Source organism: Amphiura filiformis, chromosome 2 (assembly GCF_039555335.1).
Source record: "Amphiura filiformis chromosome 2, Afil_fr2py, whole genome shotgun sequence".
NCBI classification, from domain to species: domain Eukaryota; kingdom Metazoa; phylum Echinodermata; class Ophiuroidea; order Amphilepidida; family Amphiuridae; genus Amphiura; species Amphiura filiformis.
The window spans coordinates 3,153,486-3,178,171 of record NC_092629.1 but is presented as its reverse complement, the minus strand read 5'-3'; the positions used below and the strand labels follow the sequence as shown (position 1 = coordinate 3,178,171).

Genomic DNA, 24,686 nt, shown 5'->3' with positions numbered 1-24,686 from the left:
CAAAAACAGTGTTCAAATTTTTTTGTTTTATATTGTTTTCAGCCATTGATAAATTGCTCATAACTCGGTAACCAGGTGTCCGATTTTGATGGGGTTTGCATCAAAATGTAGCATTTCTCCTTGTTCATGTCACATAGAATCTTGTGATCAGAGGATATTTGACACAAAAAAGACCAACTGTCAATTGTCCAGACTTATTTGAACAATGTGCTCAAAATCATTGTTAGGAAATCTTAACAAAACAAACAGGTCTCTGCAAGATATCATTAAAGCTCAAAATTGTCCGCTTTACAAATGTCAAATTCCGCTTTTCTCCGCTTTGTAAATTATGCGATAATAAAATTTTCACAAAAAAAAACCTTAAGCCTACGATTTTTATGCGGGTGAAATGATAGTTTATAAAACTTTATTTCACTTTATTATTTTGAATTTTGAAGCCAATTATATTATTTAGTTCATTTAAAAAATATATTGTTTACTAATTTTGCTAAATAGCTTTTTTTTTTCCAGTTCATTTTTTACCTTTTTAGAAAAACTGCTTTTTCCTTGTTTTTTCACAATTCTGTGATTTTCGCGGAAAATTGACAACAGGGAGGACTTCTGGCTTTAGATATTATACTCCAAAGAATACCGACTCAAAATTGCACCATACATAATGCTATGGTACTTAAGGCCACTTAAAGGTCTGTGACCTGCTTGACAGCCTCATCCACCATTTTTATTCATCAAAACTGAAATTTTGTTATCAGAGGAAAACTCATATTTTTCTCATTACCCCAGTGAAATTTAAGGTATTTTTCATTGAAATGGTGTGAACAAAAACATAGTGATTTGTGTTAACCATTCCGTAAGTATATGTACTATCCTATGGGGTATTGTTATACACGTTTCTGTTTCTTATATCAAAAGAATAAAAGAAGGACCAGTTTTCTAATTCAAGACAGTTTATATGCACTATGCAGCCTCCCCCAAATTTGGCATTTTCCTACTTTGCTTTCTGCAGTGGAAAAACACTGTCATAAATTGTGCTGCAGTGGAAAAAAATACTGCAAAATTGCTGCTGCATATCACAAAACACTGTCATAAATTGTGCTGCAGTGGAAAATTGCGGATGCCAAATATTGAACTATATATCCTGGCCTCTGTACATCCAAAATGCTATCTACCCCTTCACCACACCCACCCTAAACAAAAATTATGAGCTTTGAAAAAGCAGCTCTGAACGTTTCTCATTTCAGAGATGGATTTGTTGACCAGTTTGTGCATGTAATTATTAGTCATATTTTGTTAAAAGAAGTAGGAATTTGTTATTGTCATTGTTTTTTTCTGCTTACATGTGCAATATCAAGCCCCCAGGTATCAAGCACATGGTGGTCAACAAAAAACACCGATAACAATATATGAACAAAGATAAGTGTTTAGATTCTATATGAACAAAGGTTACAAACAAAAACTTTGTACAGTTGAACCAGGGGGTCACTCACATGTAAAGGTGGTGCAAGTATGTGCAGCATTTTTTTAGCTTCCCAAGCTATAATTTGGCCCAATCTTAGTTCACTAGACCCCCTCCCCCACCCCCCCCAAAAAAAATATGCAGAAATATCAGTTCATCAAGCCCTTATTTTCCCCGAAAATCAGTTCTTAGTTCCCAAAGTGCAGCTCTCTACGCCGCACACCCTACAAAAATTTAAGTTGGGTGATGTATGGGGATTCAACTTTGTCAATACTGCTGTTTCCTCATTTTTTACCAAGTTTTTCATTTCAAACATTCGTAATGACAATTTGAATGACATATCCTTCACTTTAAGCAATTTATACACATTTTTTACACTTTTGCTGGGATCACTGAATGAACCATTAAGGCCATGTCTTCTATAGAGGGTGTATGGATTTCAACTGGAATAGCTTAAAGTAAACCACATGTGACACTTTGTAAACCAGGAGCAGAACAATAGCAGGGTTGCCAAACCTGCCATTTGGTAGCCCAATTGGATGACATTTGAAACTTGTCTCTGCAACTTTTGACAATTTCCTGGCCCATATTTATTTATTTATTTAATCTTTCTTTAACCAGGGTAGCCCCTTCAGTAACTAGTACTGATCTCCAAGGGGGCCCTGAGTGACAATTCACAATATACATATACATTGTACAATTTCATAACAGAGGTTAAGAAAAAAATTAGATGACTTTTCCACATTGGCTCACTGCGACATGCAGTAGTTTCCTGCCTCATAGAAACCAATGGTTAAGAGAAAAATTTAGCAACTTTACGATGATTTGACCTATGATTTGGGTTGAAATGGGTTTTTTGTCAACCCGGTGTTCATTGTTATTAGGTATTTTTTATTTGAAAAAGTTGGCAAAAAATGAGGAAAATAACAGAATTGACAGAGTTGAAGCCCCATTAATAATGCACTTGTACTGAAATGTTGATGCGTCTAATGCACTCCCGCTTTGGGGCTTGTGAATTAGACGCATCAACGTCTCAGTACGCGAACGATTATTTTGTACAATTCACTCACAACAAGTGATATGCATTTATTAACCTATAATTGGTGCCTTCCTGAATTCTTCAGGCGAAACAAAAACATCCTTCATTATTATGTTTTGATGAATCCAAGTGTGTGAAAATATTGGATCCAAAACATAATAATGATAAAATTGGAGGCTTTACGCCCAATATTTATTGGTCTCAGTATGAGTTTTAAAATATTGGACTCAACTGCGTCTCGTCCAAGATCTTAAAACTCATAGCTCGACCAATAAATATGGGCTCAATCGATCCAATTTTATATCAAACATTGGGCTATGTAATGCAAAAGTTGACTTATAAGGCCTTGTCCTCAAAAAATAAATATCGTATACCTCAAATGCTGATGAAACATAGGCATCTCAGATGCATGTTTGGGCATATTTTTTGGCCACACACAACCATCCTTGGTAATTTATATCCCTAACCTTGAGGACATTTATCAGATAAGCATACAGTTCCTGCTAAATCATAAAGTAATGTAATCGATGTCACTCTTGCTATTCATAAGAGTTTTGGCACCCCCTAATAAAGGGCAGTGCACATAATACACAAACTTCAAACTTGCAAAGATAACCATTTCAAAACTTGCTTTCAACTTTATATTCTCTCAGGCGTAAAAAAAAATTTGTTTGATTGGCGTAACCCGACCGACCCTAAAAATAGGCCCGACCCTAGACTTTTTTTCTTATTTTTTTTTGCAAAAATGAATAAAAAATAATAAAAAGATTAAAATTTTAAAAAAAGAAAAAATCATGATTTTCAGCTTAAAATGCTTGTAAAAAAAAATTTAAAAAAAAACATTGCCGATCCGACCTACCCTAATTTTTTTTTCATGTTACGCCAATCAAACAATTTAATTTTTTTTAGGCCTAATCAGACTATTCACTAACTGGTAAAGTCACAGCATCACCCCGTTAACGAGTACCAATCGTTCTTATCTATGAAGTGCAACATACGAAACTGTTACGCACACACTGCATATTTTTACAGTCTTTCACGTAAACGCAAAGACACACAACGCTCTAACGCGTAACATGCAACGCTGGCGTGATTTGTTAAACACGCATGATAGAATGGCCAGCCCTCATGATGAATATGCAAGAACTCACAGCATACAAAACATGTTAAAGTTCTTTGAAAACTTCAGCAGGTTATTCGAGTTTCGGCACCCCCTAACGAATAGCGGTGCACATACTGCACGTAAACGGCAAACGCAAAGACACACAACGCTCTATCGCATAACATGCAACGCTGGCGTGATGTGTTAAACACGCACGATAGAATGGTCAGCCCTCATGATGAATATGCAAGAATTCACAGCATACAAAACATGTTTAAGTTCTTTGAAAACTTCAGCAGGTTATTCGTATTTCGGCACCCCCTAACGAATAGCGGTGCACATACTGCACGTAAATGGCAAACGCAAAGACACACAACGCTCTATCGCATAACATGCAACGCTGGCGTGATGTGTTAAACACGCACGATAGAATGGTCAGCCCTCATGATGAATATGCAAGAATTCACAGCATACAAAACATGTTGAAGTTCTTTGAAAACTTCAGCAGGTTATTTGAGTTTCGGCACCCCCTAACGAAGAGCGGTGCACATACTGCACAAACTTGAACAAAGTGCCAAGACTGCAAGTACATAACTTGTTTTCAACATCATACTCCCACTGGTTGGCATGCAATAAAGTGCCAGGAAAATCTACAACATGGGTGATTTATTGTAATATTAATGTCTAGAGAAATTTGACTGCAGGTGACAGAGAGGGTGATAGAAAGGATAATGATAGCTAGGGATCACAAAGAAAGACACAGTAACAAAAACTGATCTGAGAAAGAAATAGGGAGTACAAGTTGTTATTACAACCATAATCAAAGAAATGGAGGTGGGATTACCTTGTTTGCGTAAATAATTGCACATGTGAATATTAGTACATGTGAATATTAGTACATGTTTTAAAATATATACTGAGGTTTAAAAACCTCAGTATATATTTTTTTTCTGGAATTACACATAATATGTGATGTGGTATGTCGGAGATACTTTTGGGCAGAATCGTAAATGGAGAAATAGCTAAAAATCTGCCCGGGTGTTTTTTTTTCACAATTTGGGTTTGTTGCAAATTTGTGATGTTAATAATGTTTAAAATATTGTCTGATAGTGTCAGATCAGAATATAACTGGCATCTTGTATTTTTTGAGACATTTTTCAAGGTAATTCTACTCTCAGCATTGTCAATAATATTTTTAAAGGCCGATATCTCAATTTCCAATTTTATAATACCAACTTAATGTAACTTACGAACTCAATATCTTCGCTTACGAATGTCCGATTTCATTGGGGAAAACAGTGTTGTGGAGCAAAATATCTCTTTATTTAAGATATATGTAAAACACTCAAAATTACTAACCTTCCCAAAAGTGTCTCTTTTTGATATGACACGTCACATGTCATCAAGAGTTCGACAAATCTCAGCAAATCTGCTTTTTTTTTTTTTTTTTTGCAAAACATTTTGAAATTTCGTTGGTGGATATTGTGCAAATAATTGCACTTATGAATATTGATATGAGTTTAAACCTCAGTATATTCCAGGTCAGTCTTTCATAGGGAGTAGTGAAATGTTAGTGGAATAGCCCTAATGTTGCTTTTTATGTAGCAGATAAGCATTACTAACATTTAACCAAGATATGTTATCCAAACTTGGGTCAACATATATAAGCACATTAATCAACAATGACATTCTATGTGCTGACCCTGTTAAGTTAGACTTTCAGCAAGCTATTCAATTTGGGCTCTGCGGAGAACTCCGATCCATGGAAATGGCAAACCAGAGTTACCATACCACGCCTAGATAAATATTTTTCTAGAAATAAGTATACATCTCTGGTAGCCACATTACTTAACTAAGATATATTATCCAAACGTGGGTCAACTTCATTGAGCACATTAATAAATATGGCATTCTATGTGCCGACTCTGAAAAATTCAGCAACTTATTTGAGCTCTGCAGAAAACTCTGATCTATGGAGATGGCAAACCAGAGTTACCTGACCACGCCTAGATAACTATTTTTCTAGAAATGAGTATACATCTCAGATAGACACATCAAGATATGTTATCCAAACATGGGTCAACATTCATAAGAACATTAATCAATACTGCCATTCTATGTTTTGACCCTGTTACCCCCAGATGAAATGAGGCACATTTTACTCAAAGTTTTGCTGGCAGTATCTCCATTTATTTGTAAACCAGAATTGGATTTAACTTCAGCTTATCCAATGAAATACGGACCCAAAGGGTACCGTTAGATTACATCAAACTTGGCTTAACTTTTCAAGAGAAAATTTCTCCAGAGAAGTTTACATACATTTATTGAGTCAATCTTTTAATATAAATTCCTTAGAAAAGTGCATATACATTAATTCTACTTTCCTGAAGCGGAAACATTCAGGAAAGTAATCTGATATTTGACATATTTCGTTCAACTTCTCATGCACTATTTCTCAAATTTATTAATTACAATTATTACTATTTGTAAACACTTATACAATTACCTATGGTGATCCAATTATTTTCATATAATTGGATTCAAGATTAAATTGTGGCCCTGTCCCTTTTTTACCGCCACAATTTTGACCTGGATAGTCTTTACTTTCCCCGTAAATACAGAGTCTGTTCCCATCTACATGTACACACAGTGTTGGTTCACCCGTAAGATACGGGGCCCTCCCGAGCCAATTCCTAAATTACTCACCCGTGAAGATACGGGCCCTCCCGATAATTTCCCGAGCTCATGCCTACACTACTTACCCGTAAGGTACGGAGCCTCTCCGAACAAAGTGTGGCCCAACTTCTCACAGAGAAGTTAACCCAACCATAATCTCTTGTATAAGATACGGACCCTCCAGGGAATTTTCCCGGGCCCTTTTGCACACACACAAAGTGTGGCCCAATCTTATCTTATCATAGAGGGGTTAACCAAAATTAATTCCTTGTAAGATGCATAAATGAAATGCAATGAAGAATGAATGAATGAATGAAAATGAATGAAATTAATACGGGCCAACTTCTCAGAGAGAAGTCTGAGAAGTTAACCCAAGTTAATTCCTTGTACAATACATTTTAAATGCATGAAAGAAATGAATGAATGAAAATGAATTAATGAATATGGGGCCCCCCAGGGTATTACCCCAAGCCCTTTTGCACATATGCAAGTGTGGCCCCACTTCTTGTCTCGCAAAGAAGTTAACCCAAATTCCTCGTAAGCTACGGGGCCTTCCAGGGAATTTCCTCAGCCCCTTTACACACATGCAAGTGTGGCCCAACTTCTCTTTTCGCATAAGATAACCCAAATTAATTCCTCATAAGATACGGGGCCCTCCGGGGAATTTCCCTGGCCCACACACAAGTGTGGCCCAACTCCTCTTCTTGCAGAGAAGTTAACCCAAATTAATTTCATGTAAGATACGGGGCCCTCCAGGGTATTCTCAAGCCCTTTCCACACTCACCAAGTGTGGCCCAACTTTTTAAAGAAGTTAACAGCAATGTATTAACCGGCAAGCTACAGAACCCTTTTTAAAGGGATTTCCTGAACACCTAGATCTGTATACCCAAATGTGGCCTAACCTCTCCAAGAGAAGTTAAAATGTGCACTTATTGAATCCTCTCCCTTGGTCAGCTTAACCGCCCTCTTCCTGGTAATTTGCCCATGCCCAGAAGCTACCATTAAAACGCAGACTGCAATACCCTTTAGGTCTATGTACCTCTATACCCTGTACGATATGGATACCTTCCCAGCCAAATTGAATGCTCCCTGTTGACTGTCCACAAAGGTATTGAATACTGGGATATGACCTAAGTTTTGGGTGTGGTGGGTGGGAAAATTTTCTTCACATTGGAGACACAACCTTCTCCTTCCATGACAGATAAAAATGTGCCTAATCCCTGAACCACTGGCAGTGTCAGAAGGTTATTAACCACTTCCCATTGGCTACTTCCAACAATAGACCTTAAACCTCATTGGTCCATATATAAAGCCAATACTAGGCAACCAATCAATAAATCAATCATATTGATTTGTCCAAGCACAAGCTATGAACCAGGGTTAGACTCTTTCACAGGAGGTAAATTTGTTTATTGTATAAATACAATAAACTTTATAGACCTTCAGCAAGCTATTAGAGCTCTGCAGAGAACACGAGATTTACCAGACCACACCTAGAAAAATATTTCTTAAGAAATGACTATGCACCTCAGGTAGTCACATTATTTTAACCAAAGTATAAAACTAAAATACTTTGGGGTAGATTTCCACACTAGTCCCAGTTTGTGGACCTTGTGGTGTGGTGCGACTTTGTTCCAGCCCTCTGATATATTTGGATGTTCCATTTAAAATCCACATCCTTAAATCTTACACATGGGGAGTATGGGTTACAAATAAAATAGACAATTGGGTAACTTCCATTTGAAATACTCAATCCTTTTGAGGAAGATACAGGCAAAGCCATATCATACTAGGTAATCAAAAGTAACGTAGTGATTTTTTTGTGACGTAACTGCCGCTGCTTATCTAACAAGCGATTGCCAATATCTGATGAACAAGTCGCTAGCTAGCATGCCCTAGCGTCAAATTGCAACCAGTTACAGACATGGAGAGCGGTGATCAGCTTTGTAATGAAACCAGTTACACTTATATGGCTTCATCGATATTTTGGTTTGTCCCCTTACCTGAGTATTGCTTTTCCAAACTGTTCTCTTTGTTCCTTTGTCACTCTTGGCAACTCAAGATTGGCATTGATCATCAGCTCTGTTATCCAACTCGAAAAATGTGTGAAGCAATGCTTGTTGAGAATAAATAGAACATCTGCCATTGGCTCCATTAGGCTACGCGGTGCAGCGCCCCCTATTGCCTGGAATATGAAACAAAAGTGAAACCAGTAGTTGGCACAGTCAAGATGTTAGAGAAATATTTGTTCATATATATTGACTGCTCAATGCCAGAAGTGGGTAAGTGCACAGCTGCCCTGTGAACATTTGGCAATATACACACAGTATATTGTACTCATCTACACATGTTCATGGCAGCTACACATGGCAGCTATTGCACTTACCCACTTCAGGCACTGAGCAGTTTATATGTACTATGAGGTTTCTTGGACAGTTTTTATTGAATTTTTTATTTTGAAATTTAATTTGTAATGTTTACACATGTCCTTAATCTTCAGTGACACAGGGAGTGTGAATTTCAAATGGGGTTACCTGATTGGGTTACTCCATTTGAAATCCCCCACCTTTGTGGGAAATTAAGGTCATATCATCCATAGGGGGTATATGGATTTCATCTGGAATAGCCCAATCAGTCGCATATTGGTCAATAATATAAACTTACCTTTAATACCAGTTCAACAAGTGCCCTTCCGTTTTGCATAACAACTTCACTATGACTTGGGTATTTCTCTATCTGCCTTACAAAATCAGTCTGAAATGGAAAAGATTATTCGACAACGGATTAGGTCATAACAACAGCCAACGGGAGTTTTACAGATTGTGAGGACTTGCAATTTGTTTGGAACACAAATTGAAGCTAATTTTAGGACATTTGGAGGACAATTTAGCCAAACTCTCTGGGAACTCAAATGGGGGTTCTCTAGAATGGAAAAATAAATTGATGGTGGCTCAGGAACAGAAAAACTGGTCTTTTTTAGCTTGTCGACAATGTACAATATTCATACCTTTGAATCCTTACATCTCGACTTTAGGTAAATAAAAAACCAAGTTCAGTTCTTATAAAAACCTACTGTAAGACTTGTATTTGAATATGTGTATTGAAAGAACATGGTAAGCTTCTGTCTGTGCTTTGAAATCCCAGTCAGTACTTTGAAATCAAAAACTGACCAAAATTCTGATTTTCTTGAGTTCTGACATGGAAAATGCGAACCCCCTCTGTCCTGGAAAAATCACCTCATCTATCCTATTAGCCTAAGTCCCTCGGCCCCTCTTTCAAAACTATTAAACATAGCAGAACAAAATAGGTGTTCGTAGCTGTTGAAGAAATGGTGGATTTAGTAATCCTAGTTGATTAACATGGTAATTCCTACCACAAAGATATTGTGGTGCTTATGCTGTGCAGGGCAATTTCTGATTCAGTACTCTCAGGGGTTAACACCCTACTCTTTTCAAAACTGGCTGCAAGATACATGTACAGGTACAGCTCTCTGTACACGGGACTGACAGCTTAACATCCCCTCCAAAAGACGGAGTACTTTCATGATTCATTTACCCAATTCTAAATGAACCATGGGGAGAGTGGAAGTCTGAATTTAATCTACAGAGGTTGCCAATTAATTTCAGACATATTTTCCCCAAGTCATATCCCAGCAAATCTCCACCGCCCGGAATTGAACTCGGGACCTCATGCACGAAAGGCAAGTACCCTAAGCATTAGGCCACACTCCCCACATCTGTGGGAGATTTCATATCCTACAGATGTATATTTCCTTCCCCTAAATCGTAAAAATGAATACTAGTAAACACAAGAAGGAGTGTAACACAAATATAAGACGCATCAAGGAGTCCATATGGATTCGGAGAAGAGGACCCAACGTCATGAACAGGGATGACGGGGCCCACCATCTAAGTCACGTATATGATCCTCTACTGAGTGTAACACAAATATAAGACGCATCAAGGAGTCCATATGGATTCGGAGAAGAGGACCAAACGTCATGAACAGGGACGACGGGGCCCACCATCTAAGTCACGTATATGATCCTCTACTGATTGACAGATCTACACCCTCTGTGGTCGGAATTCGTCCAACCGGAAGAAGTGATCATCAATCAATATTCTGATGATGCTTTTCGAACATGAAAAGCGAAACCGTCAAACTAGTGAGTAAAATTTGGTTTTGTTATATGAAATTGTTTTATCTAGTAAACACATGCCTCATGAGGCCATATCATCAAGTCATGCATATCCTTGAACTAACTCTAAACTTACAAAGAAATTACAGCTTGCTTTGACTGTTTGGTTTTCTGGTAGAGTTATTGCCATCATACTGCACTGAAAGATGGCCGTAGTGTTGCATTCCTCTCGGATAAAAAGACTACTGCATTTCTTCAAAAGCTGTATGGAATAAATGTTCAAGCAATCAATCAATTAAGCAAGCAATCAATCAATTTCTCTCAAACAGACTACTGCATTTTTTTCAAAAGCTGTATGGAATAAATGTTCATATGTGACATAAGGGGAATGAGTCGGATGTCACTAATATTGGTTTTGAGATATTAGCAAAGAAAGTGTTAAAATTCTTTTGTTTTATATTGTTTTCAGCGATTGATAAATTGACATAACCCAAAAAAAAGTTGTATCAACATGGGGTTTTCATTTTCTGAAAGCTCGAAATGTCCTTTTTAGACACATGTGTAAAACTCATTTTTGACCAAGGTCGACATATGACTCATTCCCCTTGATCATGTCACATATACTCAATCAATCAATTAGGTAATCAATCAATCAATTTCTCTTTGAAGATGTTGCGTTGAAAGGAAACAAGAACATGATTTTCCCTCCCGTATAATTTAAATTTACATGTTAAAACTTATTATATAGACTACTGGTAGGTTTTAGTAAAAATTTATTCAAAATTACTTAAGGTACAAAAACACTGTCGGGTAAATGTGACATCATCATGACCATGCTTCACGCATTGTGTTGCTGGGTATCAAATTGCAAGTCAAAGCATTCACATGAATATGCACTGTCTTGACTGGCCAGTTGACCATGAGTAGTCATTGATAATTAATTTCAATCATTGAAGAGAAGGTTTATACATGTATGTGCTGATTTGTAACAGGTAAACCTGTCTTGTCCAATTTATGAAAGGAAAAATGTAGGTTGCTAAATTCCTTATTTAATACAAGTTACCTCCATTTCAGGGGTTTAGAACCAGAAATGGCTATGTCAAAATTGATGTTTAGAGTCTGGGGTTCAAGTCCCTGCACAGGCAGGTATGTCCAGAGTTTTATTTAGTTGATCCTTATTGAAATATCAGTTATTGACATGTTAAGCGTGATAACATTCAACCTTTGAGTAACATATTGACCATATCATTAATTCTGATTAATTAGTGGATATTGCATTAATAACAATTCATAACCTCATTAATATACACGATACATGAGATCCAATCATTTTTATTTATTTGCCAAAATGCAAACGCTGAACGCAGTTACTAATATTCGTTAGTGGGCCTCCGCATCGTTAGCGTAAATATTAGTAACCTCTGTGTGCACCGTGTTGTGCGTCGAACAAATTGCGAGAGTGCTTGCCATCGTATTTGGATTGTGCTTTACCATATTTGCACAGATTGTGATTCGCACTTCTGTTATGGTCATCATGATTTAGCCTAATCGATTTTTGGAAAGGCAAAACATAAAATTTTTTTATTTTTGAGGAAAATTGTGTGTTATATTGTAAAGTGAAGAGATGAATGTGACGGTTATGAATGAGGTTATGAATGAGTTTTGAGCTCATCAAAAATAATTCAATGCCTATGCTGTCATTTCCTTTGGGCTATTTCTACCTGATGGAATTTACCTGTGAACAAAGTGTGAGATACGCCTCAACAACATCAGTCTGCTCTCTAGCATCTATGGATAAAGAGGAGTAGTTTCATGTTATGAATTGTTTGTCACTAATGATGATTTTGAGATATATAGTCAATAATAGTGTTGAACTTTGTTTGTATTATATTGTTTCAGGGGTGTGAGAGGCCACAGACCAAAAAAGAGGAAAATCACAACAACAAAAAACGCTGAAAAAATAGCGTAAAATCAGGGATTAAAAGAAAACAAATAAATTTCGGCAACAAAAAAGAGGAAATCAGCTGAAAACAGGAACTCTCAAACCTGTGTTTTGAGCATTACAGCACTTTATGACTATATCTTTGGAGTTTTCATTGGCACATAAAAGGAAATTTAAGACCAACTTTTGATTTTGGTGGATTAAACAACCTATGTAGCTTGCTCACATTTTATATTCAAGCTACGGTTTAGATCACAAATAAACAAACAAACAAATATTCAAACCATTAAGTGAGATGTTACAGTTTATCACAGGTGGGCGGATAGATATTTTAATATCATGTTTTGTATCTTGCATTGAGGCTTGTACCATAATGATCCTATTCCAAAGTTTTGAATTGAATGTACTATCAGTTTTGATATTAGGAACAATTGAAATCTAAACCGCTGTGTGGAAGATTAAGGTCTTGTCTTTTAAATGGAATATCCCATTTCTTCTGATGCCCTAATCTCCATTTTGATATGATAATGTAGTGGGGTGAGAAAGTCAATTTGGTCCGATTTAAGAGTCTGATTATCAAAGTTCTAGATTTTCTGACACACACACAAACAAACGAACAAACTTACTGTTGGGAAAGAAACTTAATGTTTTTGATGAGAGTTGCATAAACATGGCCGCCACAGCATCACTAATTCCTTCTGTTGTTACAAATAACACCAGTAACTGTGAATTAAACAGGAAAAAAAAATCAAATTATTAAGCTATATTTGCTGAGGAGGAAGTTTGATCAAAATTCAGATTTTTACACATTATTGTAATGTACTTTAATAAACTAGACAGTGTACGATCTGAGGTTACTGTTCCGAACCCAGGACACTTTTTGTACATTACAATGCATACAGCCCATAGTATGGCCCTCTATAGACCACTTGACATTTGACGTCATTGCCCGGCAGTATGCGCACGCATTATGGTACTTTCCATTGTTCTTTGCCCTGCAGTGTGCGTGCGCATCGTAGTCTGCTCAGGGCATGTGTATTTTAAATCTCCCACCACATTTCATATAGTACAAGAAAGCCATTGAACAGTGAAGCGGTTCGTTCGGGCATATCGACAGACCAATCCCTCGCCTTTGTTGATAAACAATAATGTAAAGTGGTCTATAACAATATGATTACTGTACAGAATAAAGTGTAGTATCAACACGTCCATCAATAGCCTCAGATTGAACATGTTATGTAATAAAGTAACATACAGTGCAAAAATCAAGCTTAAGGGTTGACGAGGTATTGTTGGTCAAAGAAGCCACAAAATCAATTTTCATTATCTTATTCAATGTATTATTACACTTTCATGTTTTGCAAAAGTTCATTCTACAAATCATATACTTTGAAAACTTGCTTGATTTATTGTTATTAATGAGTTATGTATGTTTTTCAAAAGTGTTGTTGCTGTTTCATCCCCTTTACAACATAACTTAAGAACCACAGGAGCTACAAAAGTATATCTGTCATATTTGAATTCTGGCAGTTTTTGCCAAAGTTCACTACCATTCGCAAGCTGCTGTGAACTACCAAATCACAACAGTTTAAAATATTTTGCTAACCTTAAAGATTGGACAAAGTCTAATAGCAATATATGCACCCTAATATCTAGCAAACATATTTTCTATTCTATTTTATTTCCAATTATTAAAAATTAACATCAAATTTTGAGATCAAGAGTAATGATCGTGAGGAGAGGTGGTTTGAGCGGGGAGTTCGAGAAGCGATTTGGGAACGAGTGGAGAATCCATCCCTCAACAAACGAGGGGGCCTGAGATTCAAACTTTCACATGCATGGGATTCATCGATTGTCAATATTCCTTGCCGATTGACACATGATCAGTCTCCGATTACGATCAATACCGGAGCATCTTTGCAGTTGCCAGATGAAGTCCAATGAGATTGGATGAAAATTCGCAAAATTTGTAAGTTATTCCAGTATTTCATTCATAAGTCACCTCTGTTTCTACGACTGGATGAATCATAATATACATCAACATACTCTTATACCGTTCTCCAGATTCCAAATACTTAAAGACTTGTGTCACTTGTGTCAAGTCTTTGAATTTTGTGACAGCAACTTTAAGAAAACATATAGCATTGCACTTTTAGCGGATTGGGGAATGTTTCATTTGGAAAACATGATAACACTTTCTAATGCACTGAAATTTGTGCTGTATAGTGCTGTATATTTGTGGAATCAGGAATTGTGACCCATGAAAAGTGGGATAATGACCAGGCCCTGGACGTTGCCCTTAATCTGCTTACTGTTTATATTGTAATATAGCGTAAATAACTTATCTTGCATTTATTTTTACAATCGGTATTGAACCAAACAAAACACTTGGACTCAAAGCTGTGTCCTTGATATTGTCACTGACCTTGCTAAATGAAAAAGGACTAAAAACACAATTTTTTTTCCAAGTCAAAATTTTCAGCTGAACAATAACTAGTTTAGCTCACATTTCTAAATAATAAATATTACATATTATTATTGTTAGAGTGATAGTGAAAACCTATCTTTTTCTCACAGCCTGAAGCTAGACAAACAGTTTGGTACACATTTCGAGCAACTTAAATTTTTGACCCTGTACAAATTCAAACTAAATTGACCTTCTAACCCTTTTTGACACATAACTCCACAACCACAGGTCGTACATCGACAAAATTGATATATTTGTGATCCTTAAGACTAGACGGATAATTTGATATGCTCATAATTGAAACCTGTTTAATTTTTGACCCCTGTATAACCCTATGGAGTCATTTCTGGGGTCATTTTGAGGGTCATAGACTCAAAATAACGCTTGCTCATCGCCTTTTTTGGATTCAGCATGTCCAGGTTATAAAGATACCTAGGTGATCAACTTTTACTAACAAATGCCTTACAAATCCTGAATTATTGAAATTTTGTCTAGTCTAAACCGTCTCAAAAGTTAGGTGTTAATAAATCACCACCATTTTCTGCCATTCCTTTTCTCCAACCAGCACCAGTTGAATCAACCTTCCTTTTACTTACTAGTAACCAATCAAAGGTTGTGGGAAGTTTGATTAACAGTGACATCTTTTTAATTCTGTCTCAGATTTCAGCTTTGTTCTTGGCAACAATTTCTCATTGTCGTTGCGGCAAACTTTTAAGCTTCAGCATTTTTACATACGCCAAATTGCCACTACATCTGCTGCAGCAGCAAAATTAAATGGGCTTTTTTTGCCACAATATGCCTCAGATAGTGACGTTGGGTCACATAAATTTATCAAAATTTCTATAAATTGAAACAGGATGGTGACCTGTAGTGACGATAAGAAAGGACACATAGCCCTGTAAACTTGCATTGCTTGTTTCTAACAACATTTAAAAAGCTTACAAATGGGGTTTGTAATGAGACTGGCCTGTCACCATGGTGAGGCCCAGGTCTATCTGAGGGATACAAAGATCATGTGCAAAATCTTAGGTCTAAAAATAAATACATAATTTGAGCTTAGAATTTCATCTGAGACTAGCATATAAACCGTGTTAAGTCCACAAACTCATGTATCTGATTTCCCTGTATATTGCAATGCTATAGTTATAATAGTTTCAGTTGGATGAAATATTACAAAGCAAACGCGTAGTAACAATACTGTGTGAGCTTTGTTTCCCGAAATGAGAACAATAGTCTGCATATTGTTATGCAGCATTGTTATGGTAAATGATAGTACAACTCATTGTTGCTAATGTCAAACTTGTCAAAGTGATTGTGATTGTATAATGAGAGTGTGATATAGTGTCCGCTTCATTTACGTGCGTCATCAGCCAAACGGGGGAGAACACGTGCGTTTCAAGCGGGGGAAGAACACGTACAAGGCTGAACTTTCACCACGCAATTGCTCATTTGTTCAGGAGAAATACGCATAAAAAAATTGCAACAAGTGTCAACTTGTAATGTAATAATTATTCTCTTCCAATAGAGATAAACTTCGTTTTGCAATAGACCTGCCCCAAAACATATTCCAGGCCTAAAATTGATCTCAATTTCATTATTGCTGACTTTGGTTGATTGGATCAGATCAGATCACATTTATAGCAAATCATCTTTTGACCAGTTTGTCACAAAGAGTTCTAAGTTCACAACAAACACTTACACCTGGATGACAAATATAGTTCAGGGCAAGGATCACTGCAATTTATACATTGACACTGGGCAAAGATCACTGTAGTTCATTGCCCACAGAGGTGACGACTTCAAACTTTTTGCGCACCTACTTTAATATTGTTTGATAAAAGATTACTTTATGGTAAAATTAATGTCCTTTTTTAAAGGGCTGATCTGGTATTTTTCCAATTATAAATAAGCTGAAATGAAGAGGTGAACTATGTATCACCTTTTACACCTCTTATGTCAAAAGCCGGGGAGGGGCACTCCCACTTTGGAGGTGGCGTGTACATAGGGCTGTTAAGACCCCCTTTTTCAGCGTCACTGTCACCCAAAGACCCCATATTTTTTACGAACACATGTTCTGTCACCCGAAGACCCCTTATTTTTCCATTTGATCTGTCACCCAAAGACCCTTATTTTTCAATTTGAACAGCAAATTTCATTTATCACTGATTTTGTTACTTATTTTGAACAAAGAAATTTGAAGCCATTTAGAGCAAGAAATTTGATGTTCGAGGTTTCTGTGGTGCTGTGTCGGCACTCACCCGAAGGGTCCCTTTAAAAAAAAGGTCATGTTCTCACCCAATGACCCCATATTTTTTACATTTTGCTCTCACCGAATGCCAAAATCATACTCTCACCAATTGACCCAATATTTTTACATTTTGCTCTCACGAAATGCCCCTTACTGCGAAAGTGCCAGCCCTACACAGTATATCCATTTCATACTGAAGTGCCCCCCGGTCAAAAGCTCCTCTTCCAACGCTACATGTACACATATACTTGTCTAGTTATAACATACAGATATGGAACTTCTTTTTTGGCGGAACAGACTCTGACACATAACCGGAAGGTTGTGGGTTTGAGCCCCGGCGACACCATTGTGCCCTTGAGTAAGGCACTTTATCTCGATTACTCCTCTCCACTCAAGTGTATAAATGGGTACCGGCATTTTTGAATTCTGGGAAGGAAACAGACTCACTGTAATGTGGAGGTGTGGTGATCCCCCGACAGCAACATTTCACAGTAGACATTGTGGAGTCTGGCCTAATAGCTACCAAAAGAGAGATGGGAACTCCGTCCTGTACATACAGGTTTAACTCCTTCACATTTTTGTTTACATGGACCCGACTCTCATGAAACATGACATTGAGAGCAACAAAGAACCTTGCAGGAAAAACAGATATCCAATACAGCATAGGTTATTTAAATTCCTGTAAGTTAAACTTCTGTTTGTCTTATGTTTTAGTTTCATTGTCTTATGTTTTAGTTTTATTTTGTTGTTTGTAATTTGTATATATATCTAAGTGAGCTGCAGGCAAATTCACTTGAGTTCATACTGAAGCTAGAGCAGTCATTTTTTGCAATGTCATCGGACCCAATTGGTTTTAAAACTTAGTGGTAGCGCTGTTTGTTCCTTGTTTGCATTCAATTGTCATTCATGTGAAGTATTACAAAACAGCTAAAATTAGAATCCATTTAGGTTACTAGCAGTCATGAAACTACCAAAACAAATAAACAACAACTGCACGTACGCTCTAAAAGTAAACAACAAAACAAAGCACAATGAAACCAAAAATATTGTCATCATCATTTTTATCCCTCTTGACATGACCCCAAACCCAATTTATCATTTTATGAAAACATTACAAAGGTCAACAAGCAATACAAGTTTATTGTTGGTAAGCTCGCTACCAAACAAGTTGTACTTTGATTATTTCATTGTACTTTGTAATCATTTTGAGTGGCACTTTCATTATATAATCACTTCTTATCGTAAAGTTTTGATAGAACAATATGTGGTGTGAATGTGTTCCTATTTTGATCAGTTCTTAGTTCTCAAAAAAAAAAAAAAAAAAAAAAAAGGCTGTGGAGCTAAGGAATTCAATTTTGTTTCCAAATTTGAGTTACAGTTTTCAGAGCTTGAGACTCAAAGAACTGGAGCAGATCCAAATGTGGGTCTTGAGGAACTGCGGCCGGAGGCCCTGAAAAAGGGATCCTTGACTGCCACACATACCCGTACCACCTTTACATGTGAGTGCCCCACCTTTGTTGAATGCAAGAAAGTAGCAAGTGCCTTGTTATTACTATGCAGTTACAGCCTTCAACAAACAAACTGGGCTATTCCATTAAATCCTAAGTAACTCTTACCCTAATCTAACTCTATCCTTAACTCTAACTGTGACTCGTGACCCTTTTTGGGGTCACAGGTCATTTGAAAAAGGGTCACAAACAAAATCCTTATGAACAAAAGTCATGAAGTAAGAATGATAAACGTAAACATCTAAAGCTGCATTGTTTACCTGAATTCGAGCAGTAATCACCTTTTGAACATGTTGAATTAATTTCAGGTCAAGCTGCATCTTATTTTATGAGTCAGCATTGCAAATTGTGTGCGATTCTTTTGCATTTCTTAACTTGAAGTTTGTACTAGTAAGTTTAGTAAGCTGGACAACTCAAACTCTGGTGTCACCTACCCTCCACCCTGGATATCTGCAGGTATATACCACTATATACTTTACGGGTCTTGACAAATAAGCCAGGCAAAAATAGGGTCACTTGTAAACAAGTTTGGGAACTGCTGCATTACACATATGTGACCGTTCACGGCGAATGAGCCGTAAATTCCTCCCTCGGTCAATTTTGTTTTATTTCATGTTTAACAAATATACATCATAAGCTTTAAAATGGTATATCATTTGACTTCAAACGATACCCAGAAACGGGGTTATAGTTTGTTAAACTTTGCTCCTTCAACAACATTGAATACGACATCCGTACACATTTTACGCTGTAACTCAGAATACAATTTAGGGAATTTACGGCTCATTCGTGCTGTACGGTCACATATGGGACAGGATTAAACACATAAAAAAATCACTATTTGCTTCAAATCACACAAATATCTTTACACAAATATACTGGCTTATACAGTACCGTATTCATTCCATTAACCGCCCATGCCCTTATATGCGCCCACCCAGTTGACAAGCAAACTGTGATAATATTTACTGCTCATTCAAATCTGGATCATGGTCTGATACATATGGCATGCACACTGATGATGATGGATGAATATTTTGGGCCAATTTTTAAGTATGCAATTATGTAAAGCACTCACCCAAAATGACTTTGTTAAGCGCCCTGGGCGGTTATTAAATGAATATGGTAAGTTCTTTTGAAAAAGCCCGAAATACCTGAAAAGGAATCAGTTTTAGAACACAAAGCAAACAAAAGTGCATTCACTCTAGAACCAAATACTTGACCAACTAATCGCTTATCAAAATATTGAGTGATCTCTGATATGACAGCTTGCATAACACATGTGAATGCTACCCACATGACTTGCTACCCACATGACTTCCACAGTCCAACAATTAAATTCACATCTCTTTGGTGTTTTAAATAACATTTAGAAGGACTGTGTCATATTTTAAGTCAGTTTTATTTATTTAATCATGGTTCGAATCATATCAACAATATCATTTCATTATGGTATTGAAACATGTTCTGATTTGAAAACATACATCTCAAAGCAAGAGCGCTGTTAAGAGTTCTGCTGTTGCGGACCATCTTAAGTCCACCAGCTACCATATAGACTTCCGAACATTAAGATCGTCAAGAAGGAGAACAAGACTCTGAACAGAAAGATCAAGGAGTCCATAGCAATAAAGAAAGAACCACAAGTCCAATTAAACAGAGACGGGGGGATCTTCCGAAGATTTACAAAAGTCTTCTTCTAGAAACACATAAAGCACCTACAATCAAGGAAAAAAGTCCTTGGAACGCTTGGCACACTCTGTCGAAATTCCGTGCAGAATTTCTTATGTTCATGGAAATTACCTATATTGTGTTTGGGAAGAAACATGACATCTACAACAATGATGTACCCTTCCCCTCTCCCCTTCAAGCAATGTTGGAACACATTGGGGAACCGCTGAAGACATTGGCATTTCTCAACATTGCAAGGGGAGAGGGGTGACAGTTTTCCGTTATTTACACGCATAAGCGTTCCCAAGACTTTTTCCTTGATTGTCTCTACCGAATGCAAAATATTTCATCTAAATTGCGTTTTGTCTCATAACTCAAAAACGGAATGTCGTATGAGCTTCAAATTGCACACGATTTGAGAGTGGATTATATGCTTTGTAATCATAATAAAATTGTTGATAAAGAATTTGGTTTATTTAGGGAGTGGTCATTGGAAACACCCCCTATGCTAAATTACTCACATTTCTTAATCATGGCCCTAAAATGCTCTAAAATGTCGTTTTTGTCCATAACTCAAAAAACCGAATGTTGTATTGGTTTCATATTGCACCAGATTTGAGAGTAGATAATATCCTTTTGAATCATAATAAAATTGTTGATAAAAATGTTGGGTTATTCAGGGAGTGGTCACTGAAAACACCTCATATGCTAAATTACACAAGTTTCGTAATAATGCCCTCTACTGTAGTCAAATTTCGTTTTTGTCTCGTAACTCAAAAACACTACAAATACATTTTTTACAATATCACAATATATAGCAGCATGTTTCCAAAATATTTTCAATGTTATTAAAACTTCAAACATTTTGTACCCTTTATGATATAACCCAACATGTAAATGTTTTGTCTAAAACTTGTGTTTGCTGAGTATAGGCATATATAAATGTTTTCTGGAAAACTTGTGTATGCTGAGTATAGAGCATATCCGAGCGAATCACAAAGATTATGATGTAACAATATGAAACAACTCATTTCTGAATATTATTTCTATTAAGACACGCTTTTGCGATGAGAAAAACACGAAAAAAAAACCACAATTGAATATACATTTTTAAAAAGACCACCACTGGGACTCGAACCATTCACATCGGTCAATAGTCAAAAGGTTATCAGTCTGAGGACTAATCCGCTACGCCACGCTGCCATTTCGCAATCGAAGTAACAAGTTTTGTTCTTTTATAGTAGTCAGGTATCGGGAAAGTGTAAAGTTGTATAGAGTGCTTGCACGAAAGGTCATGAGTTCAAATCATCCTCCAGACACGCTCCATAAGATATGCTAATGCATGGAAAAATGGTCCAAAATCGATATTTTATGTTTTTGAGGCCGCATCTCATGAAGCGTCACGTTCGTTTACATTTGCTATACCAATTGAGAATGTTTTAATGCAAAAGGAATGAAACATTGATTTCATATATGGAATTTGTTAACACTTTACCATTTTGAATTGAAAGAAATACGCATATATATTTTTTTCAATTCAAAATGGTAAAGTGTTAACAAATTTCATATAAGAGATCAAGGTGTCATTTCTTTTGCATTAAAACATTCTCAATTGGTATAGCAAATGTAAACTAACGTGACGCTTCATGAGATGCGGCCTCAAAAACATAAAATGTCGATTTTGGACCATTTTGTCATTATGGTAAACTGATACACTTTGCCATTTCTACTATACAAGTTTACACTTTACCCGATACCTGACTCCTATAAAAGAATCAAAACTTGTTACTTCGTTTGTGCAATGGCAGCGTGGCGTGGCGGATTAGTCCTCCGACTGTTAACCTTTTGGCTATTGACTGATGTGCATGGTTCGAGTCCCAATGGTGGTCTATATTTTTCTTTAAGTGTATTAAATTGTTGTTTCTTTTTTCTTTTATTTTTTTTTCATCGCAAAAGCGTATTTTGTTATAAATAATATTCAGAAATGAGTTGTTTCAAATTGTTACATCATAATAATCTTTCTGATTCGCTCGGATGTGCCTATACTCAGCAAACACAAGTTTTAGAGAAAACATAAATTTTACACATTAGGTTATATCATAAAGGGTACATAACGTTTTAATAACATTCAAAAAAAGATTTTGGAAAACATGCTGCAAAACATTATGATATTGTACGAAAAATGCATTTGTAGTGTCTTTGAGTTATGAGACAAAAAGCGAAAATTGATTCAGTATCATACAGAAGAGGGCCATAATTACAAAACTTGTGTCATTTAGCATAGGAGGTGTTGTCAGTGACCACTCTCTAAATAACTCAACATTTTATCAACAATTTTATTATAATTCAAAAGGATATTATCTACTCTCTAATCGTGTGCAATATGAAGCTCATACAACATTCTGTTTTTGAGTTATGGACAAAATCGACATTTTAGAGCAGTTTAGAGCCATAATTATGAAAAGTGTGTAATTTAGCATATGGGGTGTTTTCAGTGACCACTCCCTAAATAAACCAAATTCTTTATCAACAATTTTATTATGATTGCAAAGCATATAATCCCCTCTCAAATCGTGTGCAATATGAAGCTCATACAACATTCTGTTTTTGAGTTATGGACAAAAACGACATTTTAGAGCAGTTTAGAGCCATAATTATGAAACGTGTGTAATTTAGCATATGGGGTGTTTTCGGTGACCACTCCTAAATAAACCAAATTAGTTATCAACAATTTTATTATAATTGCAAAGTATATAATCCACTCTCAAATTGTGTGAAATTTGAAGCTCATACGACATTCCGTTTTGAGTTATGAGCCAAAAAACGAAATTTAGATGAAATATTTTGCATTCGGTAGAGACAATCAAGGAAAAAAAGTCCTTGGAACGCTTGGCACACTCTGTCGAAATTCGTGCAGAATTTCTTATGTTCATGGAAATTACCTATATTGTGTTTGGGAAGAAACATGACATCTACAACAATGATTTACCCTTCACCTCTCCCCATCAAGCAATGTTGGAACACATTGGGGAACCGCTGAAGACATTGGCATTCCTCAACATTGCAAGGGGGAGAGGGGGTGACAGTTTTCCGTTATTTACACGCAAGCGTTCCAAGACTTTTTCCTTGATTGTAGGTGTGAAGAAGACAATCAGCCAGTCACTACTGCCTGAGGATGGTAACCACATCCCTACTCAATGCAAGATCTTCCAAACATCTCAATTGCCTCTCAATATTGTTGTATGACTGTGAAACATGGATTCTCACACTATATCACCAACTGCTGGATATCAGTCACCATGGAGTATCCAATGTGATTGTGTACCAGACGATCAGTAACCAGCAGCCACTTTAAAAACTCATTCAACAACGGTGTATGAAATGGCTCGGGCACATCCTCCGGAAACCATCAGATGTGCTAGTCAACATTTATGCTCTATATTAGGGATAACCATCAAAATTTCATGTTGACCCTATTGCTACAAAAGATTGTTTTCTGAGTAGAACTAATCAACAGAAGTATTTTGGTGGTTAAATGGTCAAAATCGGTCAAAAACTTTTCGAATTATGAATTATCAAAGTTTCCCATTCTGACCGGTCATTGGAAAGAAATAAAATGACAATGTCCAAATATAGCAGTTGGGAGCAAAATTGGCATAAGCATATATTTACCTTTATATATTTCTTTATTTTAACATATTTGCAAACATGAAACAAGCATATTGTGAAAGTATCAAAGGGGTTTCTTATGAAATGGCACTTAACTAGTCACTGGCATAACTTATTTTTTCAAACCAAGGCATTGAAATCATGTATTTAGAGGACATTTGCCAACAATCATCCAAGATAGCCGATATGGCACAAAATCAAAATTGCACTAAGTAGGTGAACTTTTTTTTCACAACCAAGAATTTCAATGTTATTGGGTTTAATATGACCAATTAGTAGGTGTATGTAAACAAAATCTTAAGTTTTGAAGGTCATTGACTCATTCACAACAATAGAGATTATCCTCATCATGCTCATGTGTATTCCTGTAGTATTCCTCATTCAAACCAAAGTAGCACTCAATACATTATGAGTATCTTTGTTCAAACCAATTCAATGCTTGACCTCGGAGTTACCTGCATGACTATCGCGGGCTATTTTGAAACAGTTATGGTTGCACATTCAGGTACTTCTTTTGAAAGTCCTAAACAAGGTATAGCCAGCAGCAAGTTGTAGATGTTATAGGCCTAAATATAAGAAAACGTTTAGGTTAAGATCAGGTGAACAATACATCGAATGAGCACGAAACTTCACATTTATGTTCAGAAAGGTGTCTTCTTAACATGATTTAAAAGGAATATAAAAATTCCAAAGGGAAGCTGGTGATTTAATTTGTAACTCGAGATCTACTTGTTCAATTTTTTAACCTTTTTACAGAGGGTATGATAGAGGTATTA

The 24,686-nt window shown here is 36.4% G+C and overlaps 1 protein-coding gene across 1 annotated transcript in view; it reads right to left on the bottom strand.

Annotated features, from left to right (window-relative positions):
- Positions 1–24,686, bottom strand: part of LOC140145714 (importin-13-like) — a 102,823-nt gene that overhangs the window by 22,894 nt on the left and 55,243 nt on the right. Inside the window, 5 exon segments of the mRNA XM_072167399.1 lie at positions 8,274–8,455; positions 8,935–9,024; positions 10,545–10,670; positions 12,144–12,196; positions 12,977–13,073. Of these exon segments, the coding sequence (XP_072023500.1) occupies positions 8,274–8,455; positions 8,935–9,024; positions 10,545–10,670; positions 12,144–12,196; positions 12,977–13,073 (548 nt within the window).